This window comes from Callospermophilus lateralis, chromosome 9 (genome assembly GCF_048772815.1).
Source record: "Callospermophilus lateralis isolate mCalLat2 chromosome 9, mCalLat2.hap1, whole genome shotgun sequence".
Classification (NCBI taxonomy): domain Eukaryota; kingdom Metazoa; phylum Chordata; class Mammalia; order Rodentia; family Sciuridae; genus Callospermophilus; species Callospermophilus lateralis.
Genome location: NC_135313.1, coordinates 24809432 through 24822316, shown reverse-complemented (window position 1 = coordinate 24822316; position 12885 = coordinate 24809432). Strand labels below are relative to the sequence as shown.

Here is a 12885-nt window from a genome sequence, read left to right as displayed (position 1 = left end):
TAATGAATAATTTCAGGTAAGTTAAGTCAGTCATTCAGGAGAATCAGCAGCAGCTTTCAAAACACAATTTAATTGCTTTCAGGTCAACATTTGATTCCCCTGTACTAAGTTTACTTACATTGTATTTTTGAGTCAGTAGTTTTCTTTGTGTTATGAACAAAAAGGGAAAAGGAGAATAAAGAAAAGCCACTTGAACAATTAATCTTATATAAAGACATGTGCTTAGTTATCTTTTCTTACATTATTATTATTATTATTATTATTATTTTTTATTATTATTATTATTATTATTATTATTATTATTATTATTATTATTATTATTGGTGGTGCTGGGCATTGAACCCAGGGCCTTGTGCATGCTAGGAAAGCACTCTACCAGCTGAGCTACATCCCCAGCCACTTTCTGATTCTTATAACCATATTCATACATGATATTATTCTATACAGATTTTCCCAGAAAAAATATTATAAGCCTTTCCATTGTATTCTATCACAATTATAATCATTGTTTTAAATTATTTGAAAAATGTTATTTAATTTTTTGTTTCATTTTGTTTCAGAAATTTATATTATTTGTACCTCTGGCTATTTGAAAGTGTTTCTTAAACTTTACTCATAATCAGGGCTGGAGATGTGGTTCAAGTGGTAGCACACTCTCCTGGAATGAGTGCGGCCCAGGTTGGATCCTCAGCACCACATACAAACAAAGATGTTGTCCCCGCCAATAACTAAAAAATAAATATTAAAATTCTCCCTCTCTCTCTCTACCTCTCTCTACCTCTCTCTCTCTCTTTACAAAAAAAAAAAAACTTTACTCATAATCTTTAACTATAGAATGGTATGTGCATTGTAATTTTATTCTATACACTTCCTAGGGGTATCTTGCTAAGGACCCTCTGTAGGAAACTAATATTTAATTAAAAATGTTTTTACTACTTGAAGAAATCACTTGGTGTTCTGCAATACCACTTGGTACCTATGAATATAGTTAAAATAAGATTATATAGTCTTTTGGAAGACAATATAAAGATGACAATGAGTACCTGAAAAGATGTTGGAAGTCACTAGCATTAGGGAGACGCAATCTGAGACCACCTTGAGGCAACATCACACTTAATAGGTTAACCAAAGACAACCAAAGTGGTAATACCTGATACAGATGAGGACTCAGAGAAACTGGATCTCTCCCACCTTGCTGGTGAATCCTGAGAATGCTACAGCCACTCTGAAAACAGGTCAGTAAATTCTCAAACAAGCAAACCTACCCTTATCACATGGCCCAGCTCTGACTCTGGTGGATGTTTATTCCAATGAAAAGGAATGAAGTGTCCACACATGCAGCAACTTAGGTGAATCTCAAGGGCATCATACTGCAGGAAAAAAGGCCAACCTCCAAAAGTCATATACTGTATGATTCCATATATAAAATATTCTTGAGATGACAAAATTACAGAGAAGGAGAAAAAATTAGTGGTTCCAGAGGTAACGGATAGTGATGGGGGGTGGTGTTGGCAGTGATGCTGTAAAAGGGTAGCAAGAGGCAAGAGAACTGGAGGACATTGTATTAAGCAAAACAAGTCAGGCACAGAAAGACAAATACTGCCTATTCACACGCATGGAAACGAAAGCTGATCTCGAAGTAGAAGAAAGAATAGTGTTTACAGAGCCTGGGAGATGTGTGTGTGGGGGTAGAGAGAGGATGATTAATAGATGCAGGGATGCAGATGGATGGAATAACTTCTACTTTTTTTATAACACGTAGGATAACTTTGGCTGACAATAATTAATATTTCAAAATAGCTAATAATGAGAATTTTGAAAGTTCCCAACACAGAGAAATGACATGTCTTCTGTGAGAGATATGCCAATGATGTGGTCACTATACATTGTATTTATATATCAAAATGCCATTTTATACATATTAAATGCTATGAGTACCATATGTAAAATACACACACACACACACACACACACACACACACACACACACACATATACAACTGAAAAGAAAAGTGGAAAGAGAAATTTTCCTGGTGATGGAATAGTTATGTATCTTGTTTGTATTGGTCATTACAGGAATCTACACAGATGATACAATGTCATAGAACCACAACACATTGTTCTAACATTGGTTGGTCTTCCTGGTTTTGATATTGCACTACAGTTGTATAAGTAGAAATCATTGGGGAAAACTGAGAGGTAGGTACATACTACGGTTCTATACTACCTTTACCACTTTCTGTGATTCTATAATTTTTCAAAACAACAAAAAACCTTCATTGATTTCTTCCCATTTTGAATTGAGTTCTGAAACAGGCAATACACTATTTTTCCTTTCTTTCCTCAATGCAATTTTTCATTATTTTATATCACCATCCTTCTGTTCTTGTGGGTTTCAAGACTCACTAGATTGAGCTTTCTCAGCAATGTTTTCTGCTTTTGTAATAGTAAATATAATGATGAAAAAAAATTTTGCAATCTCTGTACTCAACCATAGGTTAAATAATAAACAGAATATGGTATGTTTATTCAGGAAAAAGATGTGCTTAAGTAGAAGAAATATTTATTTTTAAGATAAACATTAAAAATATTGTATCAAATAGCTGAAGTAGTGACACTATCTATTTTTAGAAATATATAAATCTTTGCTTTGGAAAGTTGGTTATAATCAAGACACTATCAAATTGGAACTTCCTTTCATATTCTGTATCACATATTTAAATGTGAACAGAAAAATTAAAAAGTTAGGAATAAATATTCAATTTATTCCCCAATCAAATGGAGCACTACACAATGAAATGCTTTGCATTTTCATTTGTTGCATAGATGTGTCTGGAAGTAACTTGACTTGAAATCTGGGATGTCTAGCCATAAATAATTCTTAGTGTGATACAGAGGATATACATTTTAACTACTATTTTTACTGCTAAAGGATCCTTGAATGCACTATTCAGGAATGATTGGGGAAATTTTTGAAGGAAACAGTGAGATATTTATCCACTAGAGATACTTGGTTTAGGTCACAAGTTTAGAAAATAAGCTATCAACCTTATGCCCAGAAATCTAATTAATTTATGATTTTTTCCTTATAAGGCTTAGTGGATCAACTCATTGGTTAAAATTATCCTTTCTTACAAAAGCTAAAAAAATCAAAATCCCCAGGACAATTCTGATACAACTCTCAATTTGTTAAACATTTTTGCATATGAACATTTTCTCTAAAAATATTTTTATACTTCTCTATGTATATGTTGACTCTCTTTATGAGCTAAGATATAAAAAGTGTCCCTTTAAGAATGTTTGTAAAACTTATTAAGGCCCCTTTCCATATAATAAAGCAATTTGTATATGATTACTTTTATCTTCTTCATCTCTTAGCTATTCTTATGTCCAGAAGTATACATTTTAGCAAAACGATTTCAACAAATACTTTTCCTTCCAGCTTCAAGACTATTATATACTTTACATGGAGCTTGAAGTTCTGTATTGTTCTTGGAGCTGTTTCTCAGTCTTTCTTTTTATGATATTATGTGCCCCTTAATAACATCCATGAGAACAAAGCTCCAGAGTCCATAATCCTGAGGATGAAGTGACCTGTATGGTGGTATTCAAGATGAAGTTGCTATTAATTCTGTACCCAAACCATCAAATTCCTTTAGAAGCATTAACCCAGAATATGAGAGGAGAAGAAATGTGTTTCCACATGACAATACTCTACTTGTAGCCAAGGTGAGCTAAGGTCCTAGGTCAAAAGACTACTGGGGTTTAGCCTTCCTTAGTGTGAGTTAGCATTGCTCACTGTAACTACCACCTATAGCTTCAAATGTTCCCTGTGCTCTTCATATTATTTTCTCTTGTAAATAACAGCTGCATTTAGCCCTAAGCCTTACATAACATAGAAAATATATTTCTTAACTTAAAGACCCAGATTTCCTTTCAATGTGAAGGAGAACATCATCCCTTTCTTACTGGTTAATTGAAACTGCCAGGTAAATTACGCATAACCACTCTAATATCCTAAAGTAATTAACCTCCTGAATGGACATTCCACATCTCTCCACCACCACTATTCTTTAATCCTCATGCACACACACTCAATTTCATCAAAGACTATTAGCTCACGTCTTTATATAACCAGCCCTAGCTAACAGCGGAGATTGGCACTGTGAAATAAAATATTGCTTTGAAGTCCTGTTGTTTTGGCATTTTCCAGAATATCCTAAAATGTCAGTGGTGTATATATGTTCAAATATTGTTGTCGAGTTCCCCAGGGCTCCAAAAGTGAGATAGAATGAGTCCAGATTTGACTAGTGACTGTGAAAGTGGCATAAAGCTTACCAGTTGGGTCTTGAGTCCCATTAGTTAAAGTCACATGATTAGTTTTTCAGTTGTCAACTCTTATCATTGTCCTTTCCTGAAGCCCACAAGGTTTGTCAACACAGATGGACCCAAGAATTCAATGAAGCTGTCCCTCAGTTTCAATGTGTGTCCCTCCCACACACACCCTCTGGTGGATGGGCACTCCAGGATTCCATACCCTCATTTGCTTATTTATCTTGATCTGATTTTGTTCTGTATACAAATGAATGACTCAGAAACTCTCAGCATGGCTGCCAGTGAAGTAAATCAAAGGGTTTCATAGGCCTGAATCCAACTTAGGTCTTTAAAAGCAACAATTGGACTGCTTTCTCTTACTCTACCAGGATAGGAAGTATACAGCACTATTTCCAACCACTTCCCTAATTTAACTCCCTTCAGAGTTGTCATTGTTTTGTTAAAAATCCTTAATAAGCTGAATAAAGAAGATTACATAGTCTCAGCATCTCTAGAAAACCATCACAGGTTGAAAATGGAGTCAGAAGTGTTATTTTTAGCCCATATACTACAGCAAGAGATTAGCACTTTTGAAATTAGATTCTACAAAAACTGACTCATGAGGTTACTGAAATTCTTTATAGACCTGAAGATACATAAATATATGCACATACTCAGATGAAAGTCCACACATTCTTTGTTAGGAAAGTCATTTTGGGCATGATTCATATATCAAATATTTAATAAAAAGGCTAGCAAATTCAAGGTCATTAATAAAACTTTAATAAAATTTATGAGACAAGGAAACTGAAAGCAGAATATTTCCTTAGGAACTGTTCTCTTTGGTTTTATCTTGTTTACAATATACAAGTTTTTATAGAATGCAGGAAGTATGAAATCTTCTAAGGCTATCTTGGTGTTTTCTCCATTAAGCTCCTTGTCTTAAAAAAAAATCTTGAATCTATATTAATTTTTGTAATTTTCTGAGTATCTGTATAACATATTTTTCTCAGTTTGCAGTGAGGTCGCTGTTTCCAAGAGCTCTTCAATTCTGAAATTTAAGAAGTGTTTTTCCCAGCATTGAAATCCAAAGGCTCACCTAGACACAATGGGGTGAGCAGAAAATATAAAAATCTCTCATGACAAATCTGAATTCTGCTTTTCCCAACCATATGAAGCCTATTGGAAGAAAATTCCAAGCAATTTCGCAACCTGAAGCAAAATATAGACTTTGATATTGCACCGTTCTTCTTAGGAGAGTAAGCCATGTGATGTTGCAGGAAGGCAGATTTTAGTGCCAAATTTCTGATTATATCACCCAAAAGTTATTCCATGCATATCAAGCAAGAATGAAACCTCAAAAATAAATATATAAGAAAGAAAGATATTTGGACTTAATAAGGCTGGATCATATTAGCATGCTCATGCATTTTTACCACCCATCACACCTTCTTGTTTCTTCCTTGCTCTGATTGGAAGCATGTGCTTTCATTATTCATTTTGGCATAATAAGTTATTACTTAATAATAATTCAGTCAATTTACTTAGAACAAGAAATTCACCTAGGGACTCTTGTCTTAGGGATGCTTTCAAAAAAAAAAAAAAAAAAAGTAAGTGTGCATTTTGTACCATAGAGTATCCCCAGAGTTTCTTAGAATTCTTGCAACTGATGCTGGAAGCTTTGAAATAAAGCAGAAGGCAGAAGGTCTGTGGTTTGTGACCCTTCCCAAAGTAGATAAAAGTTGATAGTCATTGAATGCAAATAAACAACTATGCATCATTGAATTTTTTCCTGTCACTAAAATGCTAATAGTTCTCAAGGAATTGTGAGTCCCTTTTTCTATAATCCAGGAAAAATAAGAAATTTAAAGACTTAAAATTTAAAGCACATATAATTTCTGATAAAGAACCATAGTACTTACAAGGCTCTCAACTTAAAAACACAAAAAGAGAAACATCATCATTTTCCATAGCATTTGGAAACTTTCCATAGGTTGGAAACTTTAGTATCAGAGCTCATCCGTTCTCAGACATTTCTAGGTTTTTAATACTTAGCCAAAATGAGATTGGGATGCCTCTTACAGTTGTTGTCTCAGTGATTTTGTTCCTGCCTAACAACTGATGGCATCTTGATTCTGGTAAAATAATGTAAATGTTAAGGTGAAATAAAGAAAAAAGAAAGGAAATGCTGATGGATAATAACTACTGGGTGTTTTGTCATCCCTTGTTTATTTTGGTAAATTAAGGTGAAAGATAAATCAAAAGTTTCTAGCTTAAGTTCGGTAAAATCAGAGAGGAGAAAAAAGGAGTTAATACTTCTCTGACATCTGTAATTTCTAAAACCACTAAGATCATTTTTATTAAAATTCATTTTATTAAAATTTATATTAAATTATATAATTAATATTAAATAATTTAATCTATATTAAATCTTATTTAAATTGACTTTATTAAATTGTATTAATTGAAATAAAATTTAATAAATTTTTAAATAAAATCATACTATAATTAATATAAATTAATAAACAATATCAATAAAATAAATTTAAATCAAACAATACTATTAATAAATTTAAACAATATTAATTAATAAAAATAAATTTAAATTAGATTGATTTATATTAAATTATAATATGATTTATATTAAAATTAAATTTTATTTAAATGAATTTTAATAAAAGTGTTCTTCATGGTTTTAGAAACTACAGGTGTCAGAGAAGTATGTGCTATGCAATCTGCTTTTTCTCTTCTCTGATTTCACCTACTTAAGCTAGAAACTTTTGATTCATCTTTTACCTTAATTTACAAAAAGGTTGTAACTACTCCTTTTTAAAAGCCTTTCATCTTTCAAAAATTGATGTTATCTTCTCTCTCTCCCAAAATGTTTTTGATCAAATGCTTTAAAAAATGTCTTTATAAGCATTATTGTGGAGCCCCCAAAAGAATGTAAATAAACACTCCAGATGTTTAATGATACATACTTACTAACTTTTCCATTGGCAATGGATCATGTGATTCCACTTTGGGGTTGACTCATGAAAATACTCTTCCTTCTGGACATATTTAACATCTAGAAAACTGAATTAATGTGAAGTGACTTTCCTATAGAAATGGAAATAAGTAACATGGATAAGGGTCATAGTATTTGGATTCAAAGTATCTTAGAATTTATCCAAGTAACATCATGTTCAGGCTTTCCTGTTCTAATTTTCTTTTACTAGTTGAACAAGGTTTTCTTTTATCAAATAAAATTTCACAACTTTTTGCAATATCATATTGGGTCTTCATATACTCTAAATCTGAGATATATATACTTTTCTTAAGTGTTGGATCTTTCTTCTTCCTTGTTAATTAAATGTATCATTTTTATCTTAATGCCATTAAATTTATCAAATATAATCATTAAAAAAGAGGTTGGAGCTAATGGTTCACTAATGCTGCTCTGTACAGTTGCTCACAAAAGTACATCAGAATTGAAGACTGGTGATGATTAGCTGCTACATTGGAACAAAATTTTATAAACAAAAAGGCCTACAGCAAACAAAACAATTTTTTTAAAAAGTGCTATAACAAAAAAGCACAACAACAACAACAAAAATACCTATTAGCTATATACCTATATATACCAGCTGTTTTTTTTCTCTTTAGGTCTACAAATGCATGAGTTCTTTACCAAAAGGTCACTCTGTCAAAAAAACACAAGGTGTTTATCAAGTCTTCTTTAGAGTGCTAAATCATCTCTGGTGGAGAATGCTTTTGCTTTAGAAGGTGCTCTAGTACTACTGTGGCACTAGTGTCTGGGGACACTGGCAATGATGTAAAGGTAGGCATGAAATCTGCAATGGGTTTAAAAAGAGGATGCCCAGGTCCACCAAGTCCAACCCCAGCTAGGTTACTAAGAGGCACAGCTGCCGAACGGGGAACCAAGAATGGATTCCCGTTGGTGCTTCTACCACCTCTGAATTTGGCTGCATCTTTAACACTTCCTGGGACATTTCCACCTTGCTCTCTCCTTCCTGGTGAGTCTGGACAGTCCATGGCATGAGCAGAGAGTTTGGGTGGTGGGGCAGAGGGATGAGATTCCATTTCTAGAAATTTGACAAAGAGTTCTGAAAAAGAACTACTAAGCATAGGTTGTTGAGTTGGTCTCAAAGGTATGTTGGGGACACTTTTCGGTGCCCCTCCAAGCCAACTGGTCATCCACTTAGTAACACCACCAGAATCTTCACTCAACAACTGCTTCATTTCCTCCTTTGGAATGTCCAGAATGCTTCCCATTAACTGCAAGGCTTCTCGGCGTTTACCTTTGGGTGTATGGAAATGACCAATAAAAAGGTTTCTCATGAGGACTTTGTCCACTTTTCCTTCTGGGCTGTTTGCGAAAGTTGACAATTTCTTTTGTGCCTTGTGCAACATTTCTTTTCCGAGCTCGTTTTGTCTTTTAAGTTCTTGGATCTGTTGTTCCTTCCGATCTACCTCTTCTGTAAGTCTGGAAGCAGAATGCAACATAGCATTTGCTTCATCCAAACGTTCCTGCAATGATGATACTTGTCCTTCTAGTTTTTCTGCCTTGTTCTTCCATTCTGCTATCAACTGTTTTTCTTTTGCTAATTCAGTAGAATACATTGCTTTCTCTTCTTCTTGGAAATGTTCGAGAACCCTCTGCAGGTTAGTTGATGATAGGGCATACTGCCTTACTCTTGCCTGGGAGAGCGAAAGCTGCAGTGCATTCTCATCCCTCTGTTGAGAGACCATCCTCAACTGTTCCTGCAGTGACTCTATCTGCACGCTGGCTTGAAGACTTGCCTTAGAAGATGAAACTAGCTTTTCCTCCAAAAGCGTGACTTCCTTTCTCAGTTTAGTCTCTTGGTCCTCTGCAGCCAAAATGTCCTGGGTGTAAGACTCTTCTGATTCCAAGAGATGGCTGCGTAGTCTTTCTAGCTCCCGGTTCAAGTGTAGTTCTTTGTCACGGTACTGTTGGACCTCCTGCTGGAGAGTACTGTTTTCCATCTGTTCTTGTTTTAGTGCTACGATGACTTGGTCTCGTTCTTGCTGAAACATAACTGTCTTCTCCTGCAGTGATGCAACTGCGTTTGAAAGCTGACTTACTTCCCCAGCTTCTCCCTCTTCTTTTTCTTGTAACATTTGCTCAAAAGCAAGAGCTTTCTCCTTCATTGACTCACACTCCAATTCCTTTTCTCCCAGCCTCACAGAGAACTTCGAGTTTGTCTCTTGTAGTGCTTGACACTCCCTTTCCTTTTCTTTGGATGCTACTCTCAACTTTTCATTTTCCCCTTTTAATTTCGAAAAGTCCACTTCGAAAATCAATATTCTGTCCTTTAGGTCTGATACTGTTTGCTTCAACAACTCCTTTTCGTTCCATAGGTCACGTTGTTCACTTCCACTTTCTCTATTGAGGCTTTTTACATTTGCTTCTTGAAAAATATCAGAATTCTCTGTTTGAGCACTGAGTCTTTCTCCAGGCAACTGGGCTTGTACTTGTTCAATCGTTTTCTGCAAGTTCTTAATTTCCTCATCTTTTTCTAAAATTAACTGGATATGCGCAGCATTCATCTGCTCATATTGGTATTTAAGGTCATCCATTTCCTTCTTCTGCTCCTGTAAAGACTGAAGGAGTCGCATTTTACGCTTGTTTTGATTTGTAATTATCTTTTGATGGTGTTTAATTTCATCTTCCAGATGATTTTTGACTATTTTCAGTTGAGATATCTCTGATTCTAGTTCTGGGATACCATCCAGGGTTTTAGGCTCAGCCACAGGGACAGCTCGATTCTGCTGTTCCTTAAGGCTCTCCAATTCTTCTTGCAGATGGTTGTTTTCTGCTGTCATGGAGCCAAGACTTCTGTCCTTTTCTTCTATGGTTTGCCTTAAAGTTTCATTTTCTCTTAAGGCCTGAGAACACTCATCTAAATCCTTTTGTAGTTCTGAACATTTTTCTTCGAGTTTTTCAATAAAAACTTCTTTCTCCTTTATAAGTTGTATCAATTGCTTCTGTTCTTCGACATGAGGTGCCAGAATTTCCTCAGTTTCTTTTGGATCAGTAGTCATTGGCTCAATATTCTTTTTGAGTCCTGCTATTCCAAAGTCCTTCTCTTGCTTGAGTTGAACTACACAATCAGGTTTCAGCTGTAAGGCAGAGGTATTCAAATGACATGCATTGGAGAGTTCCTCAATAGTCTGCCTGTGATTCTTTGCTTCTTCCAACAGTCCTGTTTCTGCCTGGTGCAGTTCGGCTTCTATCTCTTCTTTGTCTCTTATTAGAGTCTCCTTGACAGTGTCTTTTTCTTGAGACACTTGATTGTTAGCAGCAATAGACGCTTCCAACTTACGTCTTACATCTTTACATGCTAAAATCAAAATTTCATTCTCCCTTTTGAGATCAACAGCAACTTTCTTTAAGTTTTTATTGAGCTCCTCTACTTCTGAAAGATTTTGCCTTAAGTTGCTAACTTCAGCTTCCCTTTCTTTAAGCAAGTCATTCTTCACCTTACTGTTAGAGTCTTCATTCAGAGAACTTGGGAACTTACTCTGACATCCAGACAGCTCACCTTTAGTTTGTCTAATGTGTTCCTTAAGCTCAAGGTTTTCCTGCTGGACGTTGAAGCTATTTTGTTGTGACTTATTCAGTTGATCTACTAAATCTTCTACTTTATCTTCAAGCTTCTGCTTGGTTAAATGCAAATCACTGAGGCTCTGTGCACTCCGACTTAACTTCTCCTTCTGCACATGCAACTCTTTGGAGAGGTTCATTTTATCATCCTCAAGTTGATGAACTCTCTTTTTTTCTTCATCTAGATCTTGTTTCAATTTCTGGATGACAAGGTCTCCTTCATTTTGTTGTTTTGATAGCTCATCTTTTATCAAAATCATGTGCTTTGTAGCTTCCTGATTTTGATGGTCCAGTTCTTCTAACTCACCTAACAGCATTTTCTTTTCATGGATACTCTGATTCAGTTCTTCCTCCTTTGCCTTCAAGTGAAGTTTTAAGTCATGTAATTGGACATTCACATTCATGTCTGTTGAAGCTGTGTTTTTAATTACTTGAGAGTCACAGCTCAATTTTGACAGTGTTATCTGAAGTTCCTGCTTTTCTTGACTCAATGATGACTTCTCTTTTTCTAAAGCTTCCACATGCATTTTAAGTTTCAGATTGTCTTCAGCAAGACTCTGATCCTGGTTTAAAGCATTTAGTCTCATTATTTCCTTTTCAGCATCAGACAGGGCTCGTTGTAGCCTCAACACTTCTTCCATCGATGAAGAATTTTGTGGAAGGATTGTTCCCTTTTCTGCCAAAGTAGCACTCTGCTCCAAAACTGACATTTCATGCTGATGATCATCTATGTCTGGACTTGGGTTTTGTTCAAGAGTCTTGATAGTATTTTGCAGTTTGAAGATTTCACTGGGGTCAGAATTCTGTGTTCCCTGAGCCTCAGCAATATGCCTCGAATAGCCAACTTTAGATTCAAGTCTTGAAACTTCGATTGACAATCTGTTTATTTCTTGGTGGGACGAAATTAGGTCACTAAAGTCCATGTCATCATCAGAAAAGGCTGAAAAATCACTACTGATCCGGGAACCAAGTGGAGCCAGGGCAGTGGTTGTTGGTACACCACAAGCTCCTGAACCTACCCATTGAGCAGCTGCCTGGAGGTTGAACACTTGATCTTGCAGTGCCATCTGTCTTGCTTTCAGATGGCTGGTCTCTACCTCCTTCTGTTGCAGTTGATTTCCGTAACTTGCACACTGATGATTTATTTGCAGCTCTGATGCTTCATGTTTTTCTTCCAGATCAGTACAATACTTTTGAAGTCTTTCATTCTCCGATCTTAATGGAGAATCAGTAGCTTCCATTTCCTTTCTCTGACAATCAGGTAAACCTGCTTCTATGTCTCCTATGACATCCAGAAGCATTTCCCTGGTGAAGCTGGATATATGGTCGGTGAGGGAAGGCAAGCTGTTCCCCACCTGACCCAAGAAGTGGCCCAAGCCTGAGCCCAGGCCTCCAAACCAGGACGACATCGCGGCCACTTTAGTGAGCCAGCGGACCAGCTCTGAAAACCGCGACCCGCACCATCCACTTCTCTCCTCAGAACGTCCTCAAGCGTTGCTGGGGTCAATTATGACTCAAGAAACAGCTCAGAATTCTGAGAAGCGCGGGCTCCTCCGCCAACACCAACCATCTTGTTCTGCCTGTAAAACCAGAGGCCTGTCCTGGTCTTTGACCAGGGACTGGCAGCCAGTGGCACAGTCACCCCTCACGCCCCACCCACCAGGGGCCTCTGCTTCTTCCCTGGACATTCCTGTCAGCCATTGGCTCCCAGGATTGGGGAGGACTGGCTGGGAGGAGCTAGAGATACAGGAAAGTGTTCTAGTTTGAGTCCAAAGGCAGTGTGCTCCAGAACCACGAAGTGTAAAGGTCAGGCGAGCGTCGGAAGAAGAGACCACCAAGAGACTATCTCATGCAACGGCAAAGGGTTTATTGACCAGCATGCGGGGGCTCAGAGCTCACTTGAACAGAGCAAAGAGAGAGCAAAGAGCCCTAATAACAGC

The 12885-nt window shown here is 36.4% G+C and overlaps 1 protein-coding gene across 1 annotated transcript in view; it reads right to left on the bottom strand.

Moving 5' to 3' along the window:
* LOC143407292 (uncharacterized) overlaps positions 1-12354 on the bottom strand; it is a 45611-nt gene extending 33257 nt beyond the window's left edge. The window contains exons 1-2 of the mRNA XM_077110280.1: positions 8098-12354; positions 6237-6247 (exon numbers count right to left, since the gene is read on the bottom strand). Coding sequence (XP_076966395.1) covers positions 6237-6247; positions 8098-12354 — 4268 coding nt within the window. The remainder of the gene's footprint in view (positions 1-6236; positions 6248-8097) is intronic.
* Positions 12355-12885: the final 531 nt, after the last annotated feature.